The 17396-nt window shown below is 42.4% G+C and overlaps 1 protein-coding gene across 5 annotated transcripts in view; it reads right to left on the bottom strand.

Moving 5' to 3' along the window:
- ARFIP1 (ADP ribosylation factor interacting protein 1) overlaps positions 1-17396 on the bottom strand; it is an 86666-nt gene that overhangs the window by 62420 nt on the left and 6850 nt on the right. For 3 of the 5 annotated variants that reach the window (XM_045017854.1, XM_045017858.1, XM_045017855.1), the window contains exons 2-3: positions 11162-11241; positions 1185-1286 (exon numbers count right to left, since the gene is read on the bottom strand). In XM_045017854.1, the coding sequence (XP_044873789.1) occupies positions 1185-1286; positions 11162-11239 (180 nt within the window). In that variant the 5' untranslated portion in view covers positions 11240-11241. The remainder of the gene's footprint in view (positions 1-1184; positions 1287-11161; positions 11242-17396) is intronic. The other 2 variants (XM_045017856.1, XM_045017857.1) reach the window with 1 other exon arrangement.

The following is a 17396-nucleotide window of genomic DNA, read 5'->3' as shown; positions in this document are numbered from 1 at the left end:
CTTGATTTTATCTACTTTAAACTTGAATTTTTAAATAGAGCTTTTTAACAAGTTTTTCCATTAATGCTGTCAGAAGACTGCCAAGATCACTGACATCCCCTTACCTCCTCCAATAGACATTTCATCCACAGAGAAATAAAATTCAAGGTATTGCTTGTTGCAAACTTATTTTTTTCCATATAAAATTAAGTTTACAACTAGGACAGAAGTGTACCAAAAAAAACCAAATATAGAAGGCAACCTGAGGCACCAGAAAACATCTGTCTAATGGGAGACATTCTACTTTCAACTCATAACCCCAGTAGTAACTGTAGTTGGAATTAGGGTGAATTTACACACAGAAATAATACAAATCTGTAAGTACTTACATTTTCTTAAGTCTCTACTAGAAACACTTAAAAGTACTAAACATATTTATAGATGTATCTTAACGAAATGCTTAAGGGTGAACAAGACAACCTAGTAGTCCAGAAGGCTAACCAAACTAACTTTAGTAAGATCAAATTTTTATCATATTTCTGTCTAATAAACTACTAGAATGCTTTTCCATTTAATTTCTTTGAACAAATGCAAGCCTGCAGGCATCTTTATGTAGCACAGTGATACTCAGACTGAGGCCTGCAAGCTGCAAGTGGCTCTTTAATGTGTCTCCTGCAGCTCTTTGCAGCACATGATATTAAAACACCGTGTGATTTAATTATTCACCAGTCTAAATTATAAACCTATCAGGATGCTTTTACTATGTTATTAACCCATTGTAGTTGGTAAAATAATACTTTGCCAGTCATTTTCCTGAGAGAATAAGGATATATAAAAACTAAGTATTTCCCATCATACCGTTTAAATATGACTACATATTACTATAGTAAATTAAACAATGAATTCACAGTATTGTGGCTCTTTTGGGAAATGCTGATCGCTAATTTGGCTCCTGAACAACTGAGGACTGAGTAGCACTGATACAGCGGTTTGTAGTCTAATCTTCTCTTCAACTACAAGAATAGGCATATGTTCACCTCTGACATGATAAAATATTAACCAAACTAGCCTTCTGTGAGCCCTAGGGAATCAACCCAGGCCAGATTCTGTTTATTACATATTACCTTGTAATCTCAGCATTTCATTAATTGGATTTCTGATAGTGATTTAGTGGTAATTAACGATACTGAAGAAACTCTTTTTACCCTGTTAAAACTGCGTTCACGTGAATCTTCAAGCTCTCCATTACTGGTCACAGGAATTTCTGCTGCTGAATTTTTGGGAGACTCTTGAGCCATTGCAAACTCCTACAGTGTAAAAAGAAACAGGTTACTATTTGCCAATACACCACAGTGACTAGCATATTATAAAAGTGCTCAACAGAATATTTAACAATTAATTTTACATACAAGCTGCTGTTACAAAATGGGAATCTAATTCTAACATTTCATTGATACAAAAACTGAATTCAGTCAGTATTTAAAATCACACAAAAACAATGTCACTGTGTGTTAGATACTTTTTTCCAAGTTGTGTAACACAATTCCATACTTAGGACCTGACCCACATCACAGTGTTCGGTAATTAAAGAATGTCATTCAGTTTACAGAATCATAGAATACCAGGGTTGGAAGGGATCTTAGGAGGTCATCTAGTCCCATCCTCTGCTCAAAGCTGGACCAATCCCCAGACAGAGTTTTGCCCAAGATCCCTAAATGGCCCCCTCAAGGATTGAACTCACAACCCTGGGTTTAGCAGGCCAATGCTCAAACCACTGAGCTATCCCTCCCCCCATCTATATGTCCAGATAGAATCTGAGAGGTAGAATTAAATTCAGAAGGCCCTAAAGAAATAAATTTTTTGTACTTGTAAATGTACCAGAGACAGATGGTACATACAGCATCTGTCATATCTCACATATTCCAGAGTACTTAACAATGAAATGAGCCAAGCCTGAAAAACCCCACTCATCATGGCAAGCAGCATGGAAGAAGGAAGTGGCTTTAATCATCAATTGCTGCAGAATTTAAGCTCGTGTTTTTTAAAAACTTATGATTCTAGCCCTTCTGTTGTAATGTGGAACAAATGTTACCAATGCAGCGCTGTCTTCTGGACCAAACAACTATAGGTGTCTCTGTTGCTGTTCATGGCTCTGCCAGAAGCAGCAGAGTCAAATCAACAATAAATACTTCTGCTACTCAGAAAGAATCATTTCAGCTTCACACTGCTGCTGCATGGTAAAGCAGTAAACCAGGGTTTCTCAAACTGGGGTCGCCGCCGCTTGTGTAGGGAAAGCCCCTGGCAGGCTGGGCCAGTTTGTTTACCTGCCCCGTCCTCAGGTCCGGCCAATCGTGGCTCCAACTGGCCATGGATCGCTGCTCCAGGCCAATGGGAGCTGCTGGAAGCAGCATGGGCCGCTCCGTGCCAATGGGAGCTGCTGGAAGCAGCGCAGGCCGAGGGACATACTGGCCGCCATTTGTAGCGGCTCCCATTGGCCCGGAGCAGCAATCCGCAGCCAGTGGGAGCCGCGATCGGCCAGACCTGCGAATGGGACAGGTAAACAAACCGGCCCAGCCTGCCAGGGGCTTTCCTACACAAGCGGCGACCCCAGTTTGAGAAACCCTGCAGTAAGCAATAGCAGACAGTTACTGGAACCATTTATGTGAAAGACAGACCGAAAGGAAAGGGGCTGAGGAAAGAGCAGATTATTGAGTTCATCTTTTCCCACTCCAGCACAGCAGTTAGTTAAACAGTCCTGAAGAGACTAGACAAAAAGCATCTTATCTGTTCCATTAGCAAGGGGAGGGAAGACTACAATTTTAGACAACAAATTAAGCCTTCAAAAGGGTTAAAGGCCAGCATCTCTCCTGCCCCCCACACAGAAAACTTAGTGTAGTACAAAGATTTATTGACACTTGTGTGGGATGGCCTGCATAATTCATACTGATAAAGCTTGTTATCATACATATTTTCCCCTCTTCCACCGTTGTTTCAACTGTGTGGCTGACAGAATAAGTCTGGTTCAACAAGGAATACTTCATTTACGACTTGAGACTCTCCCTAGACTCTGATAACCATTGATCCATTTTTAACCAAGCTCTGAATGTGCATGTGTCTGAAGCATGGACTTTAATCCACGTGTTTCTCCATCACCAGATGATTTTCAAAAGCAAATTAACGTTATATGAATTACACTTGCATCCTTAAAAAAAAGAAAATCACTGACTATAGTAATGATTTTTCACTCCACTCGGTCTTTTGAAGAAGAGATCATAATTTCATCCAACTGCAAAATAACACAGTGTAAAGTGAAAGAGCAAAATGAGGGACCTGGGAATAAATATTTAGCTTCCCATGTGGCTCAAGGAGTCCGTTGCATGAGCCACAAAGCAAGAACGTTAGCCATTAAGGATAGAAACATTAACTGTCCTTAAATTGGGTTAAAAATGTACAAAGGCTTGCCCAGTATGAAGTGCTATGCTCTTGCAGTACAATATACAAGATTTTGTGCAATATCTATAAAATTTTGTCTAGCAGCACCAATTTGCTTTAATAACCGTATACTTTTGAAAGACTTTTAATAGCTTACATTACTATCAATCTGTAACTGTAAGAACAGGGAAAGAGTGTGAAGACAAATGAAAAAGTCCTTTAAACCCTGATGAAGTGTTGCTTTCAGGTGCATATATGGAGGCAGTGGCGAGGGAGAAAGAGAAAAAGTATATTTCTGATTCTTAGCACTCTTGCTTACAAACTACGATCTTCCTTTCTTTTAGGAAAGTTATACAACACACTGCAAGCAGGTGTACAGGGTCCAAGAAAATCTGAAGTTGTATATTTATAGTTTTATTCTCCATTTAAACCACAAAGAATCAACTAATTTCCATATTTAACTAATCCTATACCTTTGAAAGACTTTTCACAACTTACATTGCTATCAAGCTGTAAGTGTAAAACAAAAAGGCTATGATACCAGGCTTTTGAAAGAACTTTTATAAGCATTTAAAAATGAATTAGGAAGAGTGGATTACAGATACAGTAACTCCTCACTTAACGTTGTAGTTATGTTCCTGAAAAATGTGACTTTAAGCGAAACGATGTTAAGCAAATCCAATTACCCCTAAGAATTAATGTAAATAAGGGGGTTAGGTTCCAGGGAAATTTTTTTCACCAGACCCCCCCCCCAAAAAAAAAAGACACAGTTTTAAACAAACAATTTAATACTGGTACACAGTGATGATGATTGTGAAGCTTGGTTGAGGTGGAGGAGTCAGACGGTGGAATATTTCCCTTACTGCTAAATGATGAACTAGCAATTGGCTGAGCCCTCAAGGGTTAACTCTCTCACTCTGCAAGGCAGCAGGAATGGAGGGAGATATGCACATTTCCCTCAAGTACACTGCCTTGTTAATTAGGTCAGCTTGCGGAGACCAGCCCTGGTGTGTCCCCCCGCTCTATGGAAGATGGGGTAAGCAGGGTGCAGGAGCAGGGGGGACACCCTGACATTAGCCCCCCTCTTCCTTCCCTCCCCCACCCGGCACAGCAAGCAGGAGCCTTGGGGAGCAGCTCCAAGGCAGAGGGCAGGAGCAGCACATGGCAGTAGGGGGAGGGACACAGCTGAACTGCAGGCAGCTGCTGCACAGGGAACTTAGGGGAGCGGGGAGCTGATAGGGGGCTGCCGGTCCACCCTGGTTCAAAGCCCCCACCAGCTAGCTGCAACGGGCTGCTCTTCCTGCAAGCAGTAGACAAAGCAGGCAGCTGACGTTAGAAGGGAGCATTACACAACTTTAAAAGAGCATGTTCAGCAACATAACAATGAAACACCGTTAACCGGGATGACTTTAAGTGAGGAGTTACTATAATTTAAATCAACTATACATTCAGAAACACCTACTAAAAGCAGTATGCTACTGTCCAAAGCAAATTAGTGATTTTTGTGTTTGTTAAAGAAGAGTTGTCTTAAAAAAAAGAAAAATATTTAGAAACTCATCCACTGAGACAGGAAATAAAAAGTTTGTTTTTGAATATTTCAGACTTTTGTTTATTTCGGGAGAGCTCTTTGGGCTGGGGGAAGGAAGAAAACTCCCATCATCACTGCAAAAAATTAGTTAAGGTATTTGGATTTTTCAGTTTCAAAACCCTTGAGATCCAGAGTATTTATAAATTCTTGAGTTGGGACAGTCTAAGGCCAACATGAGAAATATATGGGTAATGAATAGCAGCTGATCTATTTATCTGAGCACTGGAACTGGCTGTGTTCACAGAACAAAGGTTTAAGCAAAAAAAATTAAGTGAATATCTTTCAGAACTCTATTAACATGGTTGTGATCATCAAATTTACATCAAGAAAATAAATCTTTTTCTGTCAAGATTATCAAACAGACTCAGCTGATTAAATGACATAGCTCTTTCAAGAAAGGGGCTGCCTTTATTTTGGGCCTTGCGGTATCTAGCACATTGACAGTGAATAATAAGCAGCCTCAAAAATACAACATAACAGGTTATTTTTAATTGATCCTTTAAAGGTTCTATAAAGTGAACTTTGAAATTATACATCTTTAACCAAGTGAATTATGAAGTATAACAAAAAATCCACTAGACTTAAATATATTTGGATTTTAGGTTCAGACAACCAACTAGGTAAAACAGTCCAACACCAAAGCAAAAAAAAAAAAAAAATCACACCATCCTCCACTTCAACTGTCCATGTCCATCAAGAGTCACATGGTGCTTGTTTCCACCTGCTAGAGTCACATCAAAAGCTAAGACATGCACCAAATGCTTTCCCAGATAAACAATTACTGCGGTTGTTACAAAGATGTTATTCAATTGTCAATGGGAGGGAAGATGATCCATGCAACGATGAATGGGGGGAGGTTGGTGGGGAGGGGGAGATCTGTGCCACAAAAACACTGTTGCTATTAAGATGTGATGCATATAATGAACAAGTTTAAGAATTCCTGTCCCACATGAAATCTTTGTGGCCAGTCAAAAAGTACAGTCTAGTTCTATTGAGATTGGACAAATATCCATCCATAAACTGCACACCTTAAGGTACTGTACAAAATCATTTGTCCTTTAACAGTAATGAGATAGAAATGAGATTTATAATATAGTTCACTATCTGAAGGTGCCCTTATGTAGCACATACACACATATAAGCATAGTGTCTCCTTGCTCAGGAAGTGCACATATAGGGAGCACTAATGCATTTTATCCTGCCTTGCTATCACAGTAGTAGGGAAGTAATTTTTGTCCTCATTCTGCTGGAATTTGTGTTTGTTTTTGTTGTTTTTTTAATTGATTTATAGAGCTCTAATAACCCCATTCAAAAATACAACTGCCAGTTACTCGGGGGCCATACACAAAACAGCGCAGGTCTCAGAGCACAAACCCAGTTTGTGGGAACAGTTCAGTTTTTAAGCTGGAGAGAATGGCTTCCTGCTTTGTTATATTTGATGTACGTGTGCTGTTGTGAATATTTAACCCTTTTTTCGGCACCATGTCCTTACTTACCCCGGTTATATGCATAACAGTAATTTGTTAATTTATCTTTTCCTACTCTGAAAAAGTGTTACTTTCTCTTTTGTAAAAAATACACACAACATAACAGAGTTAAAATTGCACATACTGATTTGGAGGGTATAACCAAGACGTTCAGGTATCACAGCAATGGTCATCTACATACAATCCCTAAATAGTGTTAGTAGAACAAGTCCTTTTCTATGGAAATTATATTGTACTAGAGACCTTAGGTCCTGGGATTTAAGTAGATTTATTTCAGCTCGTTGAAAATTTATCAAAGCGCTGAAAATATTTACTGTCACAGATGCAACATCCTGCTTTGCTTCAGAAATCTGAAGCAGAAGGGTACAAGAATGCTACGAAGATACTAAGATATCACGTATGACAGACACCTTAGAAATATTTAAAGTAGACTCGGCATTTTCAGCCTTTAGGGGGAGTTTGAGAGAAAAATAAAAACATGCAATAATGCTCAATACAGCCAGCCCTTCTTTGCAAGTGTCACTTTAATTCCCTCTCTTGGAAATCTTCACATTTTCCTGAAACGGATCAAGCATTGTCCAAACAAGCCTTCCAGTTTTACAATAGTGTATGTCCAGTGTATAGAGATTAGTAAGTTTTTCCATGCTATGTCCCTCTTACAAAAAAAAAAAAAAAGAACCAAACCCAACAATGTTTATTGGGTGAATATGTAGCTAAAAATACATTAAGGTGCACCACACAAGCCTTATGGCTCTTCAGTACATATTTAAGATGTGTTTTAAACGCATTAGAAGTACTTGGTGGATAGACAGATAATCTGTCCCACTCCTATGAAAGAACATTGGGCACAGAGATGCTAATCACCTGCCAAAATTAAGCTTTATTTTAAGAAACCTATAAACAACTCAACTGTTTTTAAAAATTGCTCCAAAACTGAACTCTCATACACTAAGTCTCCATACAGACCAAGTTATGATAGAATTATGACCTGCTTCAACTTGAAATGCAGTACAATCGGTTATATTGACACGATGGCTCCAATTGTTTCTATATGTGGTACTGCAGTTTCTGGACAAGTCAAAATACTTTAATTGGTTAGCCTATCAACTGTGCAAGAGACTATATCAGGCCTGCACAACATACGGTCCGCGGGCCACATGCAGCCCGCGGAGCCTCACTGTGCGGCCCGCCGGGGGATTCTAAATCCCCCACACACGGCGCTCTGCGGGCAGTCCAGAGCCCTTTGAATCCCAGCCGCGGCCAGGAATCAAAGGGCTCTGGGCTGCCCGATGCAGCAGGGAGCACAGAGCCCTTTAAATCCCAGCCAGGGCTGGGAATCAGAGGGCTCTGGGCTGCCTGCAGCCGCGGGGAGCCCAGAGCCTTTTAAATCCCAGCCGCGGCCGGGAATCAGAGGGCTCTGGGCTGCCTGCAGCAGCGGGGAGCCCAGAGCCCTTTAAATCCCAGCCGCGGCCGGGAGTCAGAGGGCTCTGGGCTGCCAGCAGCCACAGGGAGCCCAGAGCCTTTTAAATCCCAGCCGCGCCCGGGAGTCAGAGGGCTCTGGGCTGCCAGCAGCCGCGGGGAGCCCAGAGCCTTTTAAATCCCAGCCGGGGCTGCAGCTGGGATTTAAAGGGCTCAGGGCTCCCCGCAGCTGCCAGCAGCCCAGAGCCCTTTGAATCCCAGCCCCTGGCCGCTGATTGCCCCCTCCCCAGACCCCTGCCCCTTGGGACCCCAGCCCCTATCTAAGCCTCCCTTCTCCTTGTCCCCAACTGCCCCCTCCTGAGACCCCACCCAACTTCCCCCCAGGACCCCACCCCCTACCTGTCATCTGATAAACCTCCTGGACTCCCATGCCTATCCAATTGCTGCCTGTCCCCTGAGTGCCCCTCCGAACCTCTGCCCCATCCAACCCCCCCTGCTCCCTGTCCCTTGACTGCCCCCCGGAACCCACTACCCCTTCTCCAACCCCCAAACTGCTTACTGTGCCACTCAGACCAGCGTGTCTGGCTCCTGCAGCTCCAGACAGTTGCTGCCATGCTCCCCCATGGAGCCCACAGCCCTCTCCCACCCCCAGCACCTGCCTTCCAGATTTGAACACCTCAAAAGGACTGCTCAAGCTCGGTTTGGGCAGCTTTTACTTCATTTCTCCCAAATCAAATATACTGATCCACTGTAACTTGCTGTAGAAAGTAGGATAAAATTGAGCAAGAAATGCTTATTAGGACTGGAATTGCTATTTTCAACAGCCATTGCCTTTTTGTTTGTTTGAAAGGAAGACAGTGATATTGCATTGGCAAGTTCCCCATAGAAAGAAAGAGTGGAACAAAAGAATAATAAAGGCACCTCAACTTTTCCTCATTTATGGAGGACAGTCTTACAATATGCATCCAGATATCCTCCAATCACACAAGTTGAAAATTGTTCCACTTTACTGCAGCTCTGTAACCATATGGGAACCAATCCTGTCTGTGTTTTGTGCACATCCGAAATTCCGGCTGAATGACCCACCCTGGGAGCGAGTTACCAGTGACCCAGGGCTGGGGCGGCAGGAGGTATGGGGGGGGCACTGGTAGGGGGGAGCCCAGGGCTGGGGCAGCAGCAGGGGGTGGCACAGTCAGAGTATTTGAGCAACTGAAAAAGTTCTGAAGAGTTCTGTGAAATCACAAACTTTTGCATGAACTAAATGCTAAAGAGGGATCTAGATTAAATAGGGTCCCATTTTAAATTTCAAAATGGCTACTTTAATCCAAGACAAATACTAACGTAATCAAAGTAATGTAATCATTCTTTAATTACCATATTCTCTCTTTTGTCTATTAATTTAACTATATTACAAATTGAGGGTGAAATTCATAAACAATGCCTACCTAATGAGTTGTTTTCACGTAGTGAATACAAATCAAAATGTAATCAGATTTATGGTTTGATTTTCAGCCACACTACCATGGACAAGGACTTTTAAAGAGTCAAATTTACAAAACTATAGGTATGGGATACCCAGAGAACGAACAACAACTGATTTCCACAATATTTACAACAACACAGATCTCCTTGTTTAAGTACAACAAAAACAGTTTTCAAATAAAATTATTGGTACTTCGGCATATTCTATTTCATGAGCCACTACACTGTCAAACAAAAATATAACAAGCTGGACATGAGCCTTCACCTGGACAGAAAAGCTTTCTGCCAAGTGAGTCGAGCATTTTACACATTCATGCTCTCAGAAAATGGCCTGAACCAGAAAGGTGCTGAGCCCGCATTACTTCCATTAGGTCAGTTGGAGCAGGTCAGCCTTAGATGAGCAGGCCCAAGAGAGTGTAGGTGGCATTGTCCCTATCTTGGGGGAACAAGATTGTACAGAATTACCCTTTATGCTTACACTGTGTGCATCATTTTCAGAGGTTATTAGTCCAAAGATAATACACATCTGTTCTTTGAACCAACAGAGAAACTCTAGAATAGACACATTTAGAAGCACATTCGTTTTGTGACAGTTTTGCCTATCAACTGATGCACTCCTTTTTCTAAATTGTATTTGGCCCATTCTGTGATGGGGAAAATGTGTTCAACAAGATCAACTGATTCACTATGGAAGCACCTTTATACACAGTTGGGCACCCACTCAAATTCCCAAATCCTCTATCAGTCAGTGTTTGACAAGTACTTCTACTTTGTGGTCAAAGCCATGTCTGCATCAAGTGAGACTATTGCACAAGTTCCCTGGCTTTTCGCCACCAACTTTGCAAGATGAAATGATCTCCCAAGAATTGAATTAAAAGTGCATTTTAGGTAATGGAAAGAAAAATATAAAGATTAAGTGTATTTTTAAAGTTTCTTGAGTTAACTCAAACTATTCTACTGAGGTAATTCTATGGACAATATTAATTATCTTCCCATGTCAGCTATATGTGAAAGGGATTGCAGTACATCCCACCAGTGGCAATGGGATGTGCACTATGCATTTGCCCAAATTCTTCAGATTGATAAGTATTATGAGACATACATAAGATGACTACACAGAACGAATGTTATTTATCCCCTCAAGAAGGTCTTTTCTTTCAGTGTTAAAAGAAAATTTTCCCTAAGTTGTTTTTTTGTTGTTGTTTTTTTTTAAAACTTCTTATCCAAACTCAATAATATTTTAGTCCTTTGACTAACAATGTCCAATATAGCCCTTTTCATTCTGAAGGATGCCAAAATTTACTACCTTAAATCATCAACTACAAGTGGTCAGATTCTCTGTTTTAGTTTTCACTCTATGCAACGTCCCCTCCTACTCCATCATGCTGAGGAACTAATCAAGGCAGACTGAGGGAAGATCATCATCTTTTAAAGTTACCAATGCCTCTTTCTGCAGTACCTGTGTGTTCCTTTTAATCCCCACCTAAACCTATTTAGCTCATACAATCAAATAGTAGCACAGCACAGCAGGAAAGTTGCTGGCTGAAGTGATCCTGAATTATGGACTAAATTTAGTGTCACTGCTTCAGATGCAACAGGACAATCTGAAACCGGACCCAAAGTTAAAAAGGCCAGACTATAAAGCTAGCAGCACCACATGCATGTGTGCACACCCAAGAATTTTATTATGCACTGCATTATGCATTTTTGATAGTCTGAAACTGTTACTGGGATTGGTTGATTTTACAGTATTACACAAATATCACCCAATCACCTCAGAGTCAGACCGGACCTCTTCTGCGGCTGGATGAGATTCATCAACTGCTGTGGGATCATTGCTGTGTCCTGACATACCTGAAAATGAAATATGTTGAGCATGCATTAATTCTTATGCAAGTGATTATATGTTGTACCTCACAGACATTACTGATGAAAAATAGTGAACTTTCAGAAAATATTAATGCCATGCTCCTTCTGCATTAAAATGTAATTCTTCTAAATTCACTATAGCTGCTGCTGTATAGTAGAATATTTTATAAAAGTCAAAAGGACAATATCACTAGCCAATTTTTAGCAGATTAATTAGTTTTCTCTCTTAGCAGCCAGATATGTTCATAAGCACATTACAGTTATACAAGACAGTTAGCACGATTTTGGTGTCCACCATCTGGGAAAACCACATAAAACATTAAGAGTAGGTCTACACTGCAATGGAAGCTCAAGATTAATAGAAATCGAGTGAGCAAACATTTTGTTAACCTAGGGCCTGAACACCTACACTCATTTGTAACCCCAGGTTGGGAACTGCTGAATCTTAGGTCCCAATCTGAGGCTCCAGAAACAACATTGCATTATGTGGGCCCCAGTCCAGTCACCCATATCCCAGATTCCCTAGCACCCTCCTAAAATGTGGCCATTCTAGCCCTTTGTTCATGGTGCTATGAGACAAAAACCGGATTGTTCACTAAACTTGACTGTCCTGGTCAAAGAAAGTCAGCCATGGGGTTGCGGAACACTTTTGGCAGACTGCCAGAGCACAAGTCCAGTGGGGCTACATCTACACTGCAAAGAAATAAGGCTGGAACCCAGGGTCCTGGCTTGACTTGAGCTCAGACCTTCCACCCCCGTGGGGTCCTGAGACTCTGGGTCTGACCCCTGAATTAGCACTGTGTGTATGTAGACAGAAAAGGGGGGGGGGGGAGAGATTAGGCTTCAGCCCGAGTTCAAACCCCTGGTCTTACATTACTATATAGACATACCTTAAGATGTTTTGAGGTAATAAGTGTTTAAGGCCATGTCTGCACTACAAACTTACATCGACTCAAGGTATGTTGACATACAGCTGCTGTAATTAGTACATCATTTGTGCACATGCATACTTGACTCCTTGTGTCAGTGATGCATGTACTCACTAGGAATGCTTGTGTCGATGCAGAATGTGGTGCACCATTGACAGGCATCCCACTGTGCAACTCCCCACCATCAGCGCACTGACTTTTGGGAAGTTTTGGCAATGTCTGATGGGGCAAAGTAAGTTATGCAGCAATGACTGGGAGCATGCAATCAACTTCTCAGTTTGCAATTATTTCCACCCCATAATGGTATCAATATCCCATAATTTTTATGACTTTTTTTCAAAATCCCACAAACCCGCATGGCCCTCCTGGCTGTCCACCATCTCTGACAGAAGCATGGAGCCTGCACAGCTCTGCATTTTTGTCATGAACTTTGAAAGCAAAGGGCGTACAATTCTGCAGCATTTCCAAAGCTGCAAAAAGAACCAAATGAGATGGGGAGCATGAGGATTCCTTGGGGGACAGACTGCTGTGAGACACAGTGAGAACCAATTCAAGGTTGTTGGTGGCATTCACCGAGCAGCTGCAGATGGTGAAACACTGCTTCTGGGCCTGAGAACTTAGCACTGACTGGTAGGATCCCATCATAATGCACATTTGGGAAAATAAGCATTGGCTGCAGAACCTTTGGCTGCACATGGCTACATTCCTAGATCTGTCCATTGAGCTTCCAGCAAAGGGACACAAAAACAAGAGCTGCACTGACAGCTGAGAAGCAAGTGGGATTGCACTGTGGAAACTTGGAATACCCGATTGCTACTGGTCAGTTGGGAATCAATTTGGAGCAGGTAAATCCACCATGGGGGATGCAAGTGTGCAGGGCCATTAATTACATTCTGCTACACAGCACTGAGACCCTCGGCAATGTGTAGGACATACTGGTCAGCTTCACAGCTAATGGGGTTCCCAAACTGCAGTGGAGAGACAGATGACACGCATATCCCTATTTTGGCACAAGACCACCTTGCCACTGAGTACATCAACAGAAAGGGCTACTTTTCTGTGGTTATGAAAGCACTGGTGCATCACCAGGAACGCTTCACCAACATCAACGTGGGCTCGTCAAGGAAGGTGCATGACACCCATATCTTTAAGAACACAGAACTGTTCAGAAAGCTACAAGCGGGACTTCCTTTTCAGACCAGCGGATTACCATTGGAAATGTTGAAATGGCAATAATGAATTGGGGAAACCCAACCTACCCCTTGCTCATGAATCTATACACCTGCTACCTTGACAGCACCAAGGAATGATTGACCCACCAGCTCAGCAGGTGCAGAATGACAGCCAAATGTGCTTTTGCTCATTTGAAGAGTCAATGGTGTGGTCCACTCACAAGACTGGATCTCAGTGAGAAAGATATCCCAATGGTTTAAGCTGCCTGCCATGTCCTTCAAAATATCTATGAAATAAATGGGCAAAGTGTCTGCCACTGTATGATTGAGATGATAAAGGAGCACTCAAGAACGATAAGGCCATTGCAGAGAAATTAAATGAATTCTTTGCATCGGTCTTCACAGTTGAGGATATGAGGGAGATTCCCAAACCTGAGCCATTCTTTTTAAGTGACAGATCTGAGCAACTGTCCCAGACTGAGGTATTATTAGAGGAGGTTTTGGAACAAACTGATAAACTAAACAGTAAGAAGTCACCAGGACCAGATGGTATTCACCCAAGAGTTCTGAAGGAACTCAAATGTGAAATTGCCGGACTATTAACTATCATCTGTAACCTATCATTTAAAATCAGCTTCTGTACCAAATGACTGGAGGATAGCTAATGTGATGCTAGTTTTTAAAAAGGACTCTGGAGGAGACTCTGGCAATTACAGGCAGGTAAGCCTAACTTCAGTACTGGGCAAACTGGTTGAAACTATAGTAAAGAACAAAATTGTCAGACACAGATGAACATAATTTGTTGGGGAATAGTCAACATGGTTTTAGTTAAGGGAAATCATGCCTTACCAATCTACTAGAATTGTTTGAGGGGGTCAACAAGCATGTGGACAAGGGGGATTCACTGGATATAGCGTACTTAGATTTTCAGAAAGCCTTTGATAAGGTCCCTCACCAAAGGCTCTTAAGCAAAGTAAGCAGTCATGGGATAAGAGGGAAGGTCCTCTCATGGATTGGTAACTGGTTAAAAGACAGGAAACAAAGGGTAGGAATAAATGGTCAGTTTTCAGAATGGAGAGAGGTAAGTAGTGGTGTCCCCCAGGGGTCTGTACTGCTGGGACCGGTAATTAGTTGCTTTCAGAACTACTGAGCACCAAGCAGCATATGTTGTGAAATAATAAAGATGACTTGTGTTATAGAATAAAATTGTACTATTTGCAACAAAATCAGTGCAAAAAGTTCTGAAATTTTAAATCTAATACATTATAAACTTAATAAAACTTAATAGAACCAAATTTGTGAAGGGGAAAGAATATTCATGTCCATTTCAGCTACACATACACCAACCGTAGGTTTCACAGATCTGTGTATGTGAAGCTGTGATTGTCTTTAATATACCCCAGGGTGTGGTTGTAGAGGTAGTACACCAATCCCTGATGCCACATGGAATGTTGAAGGGGGCGTATAAAACGGCCCCAATATTGAATTCTCAAGGGGCTACAAACGGAGGAGACACCGGGATTGTTAAATGTGCAGGTCCACCAGAGTCTGCATTATTTTTGTTCGCTGCCTGAGAAGCCCCATTATGTGCTGATGCCTCTCTCACTCCTTTACCTGCTGGGACTCCTGGCCCACTCTCCTCTCCACTCTTTCTTTCTTCAGGCTGTCCACTATGTTCATCCTCCAGACTCTGTGCTCACTGTTTCTCTTCTAATTTGCCACTAAACATTACTTCTTTCTCCATTATTCTGGAGAAGTTCCATGGCCTGTATTATACAGGAGGTCAGACAAGATAATCACAGAGATCCATTCTGGGCTTGCAATCAATGAACTGTCCCAAGTCTCAACCTTTTGAGCTAGCATGGGAGAGGGGCCTGTAGCGGCTACTACTGAGAATCAGACTACTGCCAAATAGCAGGAGCTCTGCTTGCAAGACACATCAGACCATCATCTGGGTTACGTACTGACAAACCCTTTCAACCTTAGCCTCAAATCCCATATCTATTAGTCATGTAAAGCGTAGAACAATGTCTGTGATGGCAGAGGAGCACAAATATTCTGCACAATCTCCCCATGACTTTTACTGGTTTTGCAATCATTCATAAAGCAGAAGGTGCCAACAGCATTTTGGCCTTTATCTTTTTAAAGCATGGTTCTACTTCAAAACTTGACTAAAAATGCCAGTTGTAGCAAGTTCAACTTCCAGAACAAACATGCACAGTTTACAAACAAAAAGGTGGGCTTTTTTAAATGTCAGCCCTTATTATTTATACTGATAGCACCTAGGTATCCCAACCAAGATCAGGGATCCATTATTCTAGGCTGTAGAATAAATATAAAATTGAAGAACTAGAGTTATATTTTCTTAACCAAACTTCAGCTAGGTGTTGTAAAAAAAATGCCCTGACTAGCAGGTAGGAGGAAGGCCTAGAAAATAATGAGTTTAAGAGCAGAAGCCCAGTGAGGCTCCGGCTTTGGCTTTGGTCCCCTCTCCCCTCACCACCAGGACAGTGGGGCTCAAGCAGGGTCAGGGTTTGGTCCCCCCTCCTGGGGTCGTGTAATTATTTCTGTTCTCAGAAGGGAGTCGTGGTGCAATGAAGTTTGAGAACCCCTGACATAAAGGGATGTTCATGAAAAGAAGGCCTTCAATCAATAGGAGTGACTGCAGATGGGTTTAAATAAGACAAAAGGAATGTCTTAAGAGGAGCCAACATGGACCTTCCCACCTTGTATACCAGTGTTAACAGAAAGGAGGGGAAGAGATAAGGAGGAAAGACCTTGGGTAGAAAGGAGATTGAAAATCTTACCTGGATTAAACCTGGAAATTAGGGTGAGCTGTCTCAAATTGGTTGTTTAGATAAAGTGGTAATTGGCTAGGACATAATTTGCTTGTTGAAGGAAATAAAAAGAATTATGAATTTGAGGTTTCATTGTGAGACCCTACCTGATCATGCTGGAGTACGTCAGGATGACATGGTTTTCCCTAGGTCTGGCCTGGTGGGAAGCATCTTGGTCACATGCTTAAGAATACTTTGTTACTATATTGGTGCAGTAACTGCTTATTTTATAGGCTGTTAGACGTGTTTAGAGCAATTGTATAAAATATCATTTGACCACTGGACTTAAAAGGAATTTATAGTTAAATTAGTGTTTTGTGGTCTCCCATATTAATAATTCCAGCACAGGCACTATACATAGAAGAAGACAGCCCTTGTCCTGAAACAGTTATGGTCTAAATAGACAGGAGATAAAGGGTTGATGGAAGGGATATAACATACAAGTAGGATGAACAATGTGATGGTCTGCAATTGGCATGGTAGTTCCATAATTTATATTTTGTTAGGGTTTTTTAATATTTGGGGTGAAGTTTTTGGCAGTATGTCATGCAATTCAGACCAGTGAAAGGGTGTGTCACTTCTTGTATTATAACCCTGAGTGACCCAAAATGCTTCTGCTACTAGTGTCTCCCCATCTGGGACACACACACACAGCCAGCAGGCACTTTGCATTCTGTACACTGTACAGCTCTTATTCAACTGCTTCGAGTCCAACAGCCTGCCAGTAGTTATCACAGACTTTACCAGACTTGTGACCCTAACACTACCCCAGCACTGATCTTCCCCCAGACTCATGCGCTCTGATATGTCCAGCCCTCTCCTGCAACGTTCAGAGCAGGGGTCGGCAACCTACAGCACACATGCTAAAGGTGGCACGCAAGCCGATTTTTGATGGCACGCGCTGCTCTGGGGTTCCGGCTGCTGCCCTGTTGCCAGCCCCCCCTCAGCCCGCTACCGGCCTGGGTTTCTGCTCACCGAGGCCGACAGGAGGCTGAGCGGGGCCGGGGCTGGGACCCCAAATGGCAAGGGGCCGGTAGCCGGAACCCCAGACCAGCAGCAGGCTGAGTGCTACTGGCACCCCAGACTGGCAGCAGACTGAGCCACTCAGCCTCCTGCCGGCTGAGTTAATGGAACCCCAAACTGGCAGCGGGCTGAGCAGGACCAGCTGCTGGACCCCAGACCGGCAGTGGGCTGAGCGGGGT

The sequence above is a fragment of the Mauremys mutica genome, chromosome 5 (genome assembly GCF_020497125.1).
Source record: "Mauremys mutica isolate MM-2020 ecotype Southern chromosome 5, ASM2049712v1, whole genome shotgun sequence".
In the NCBI taxonomy this organism is placed as follows: Eukaryota; Metazoa; Chordata; order Testudines; family Geoemydidae; genus Mauremys; species Mauremys mutica.
This window is presented reverse-complemented; position numbering and strand designations above follow the sequence as displayed.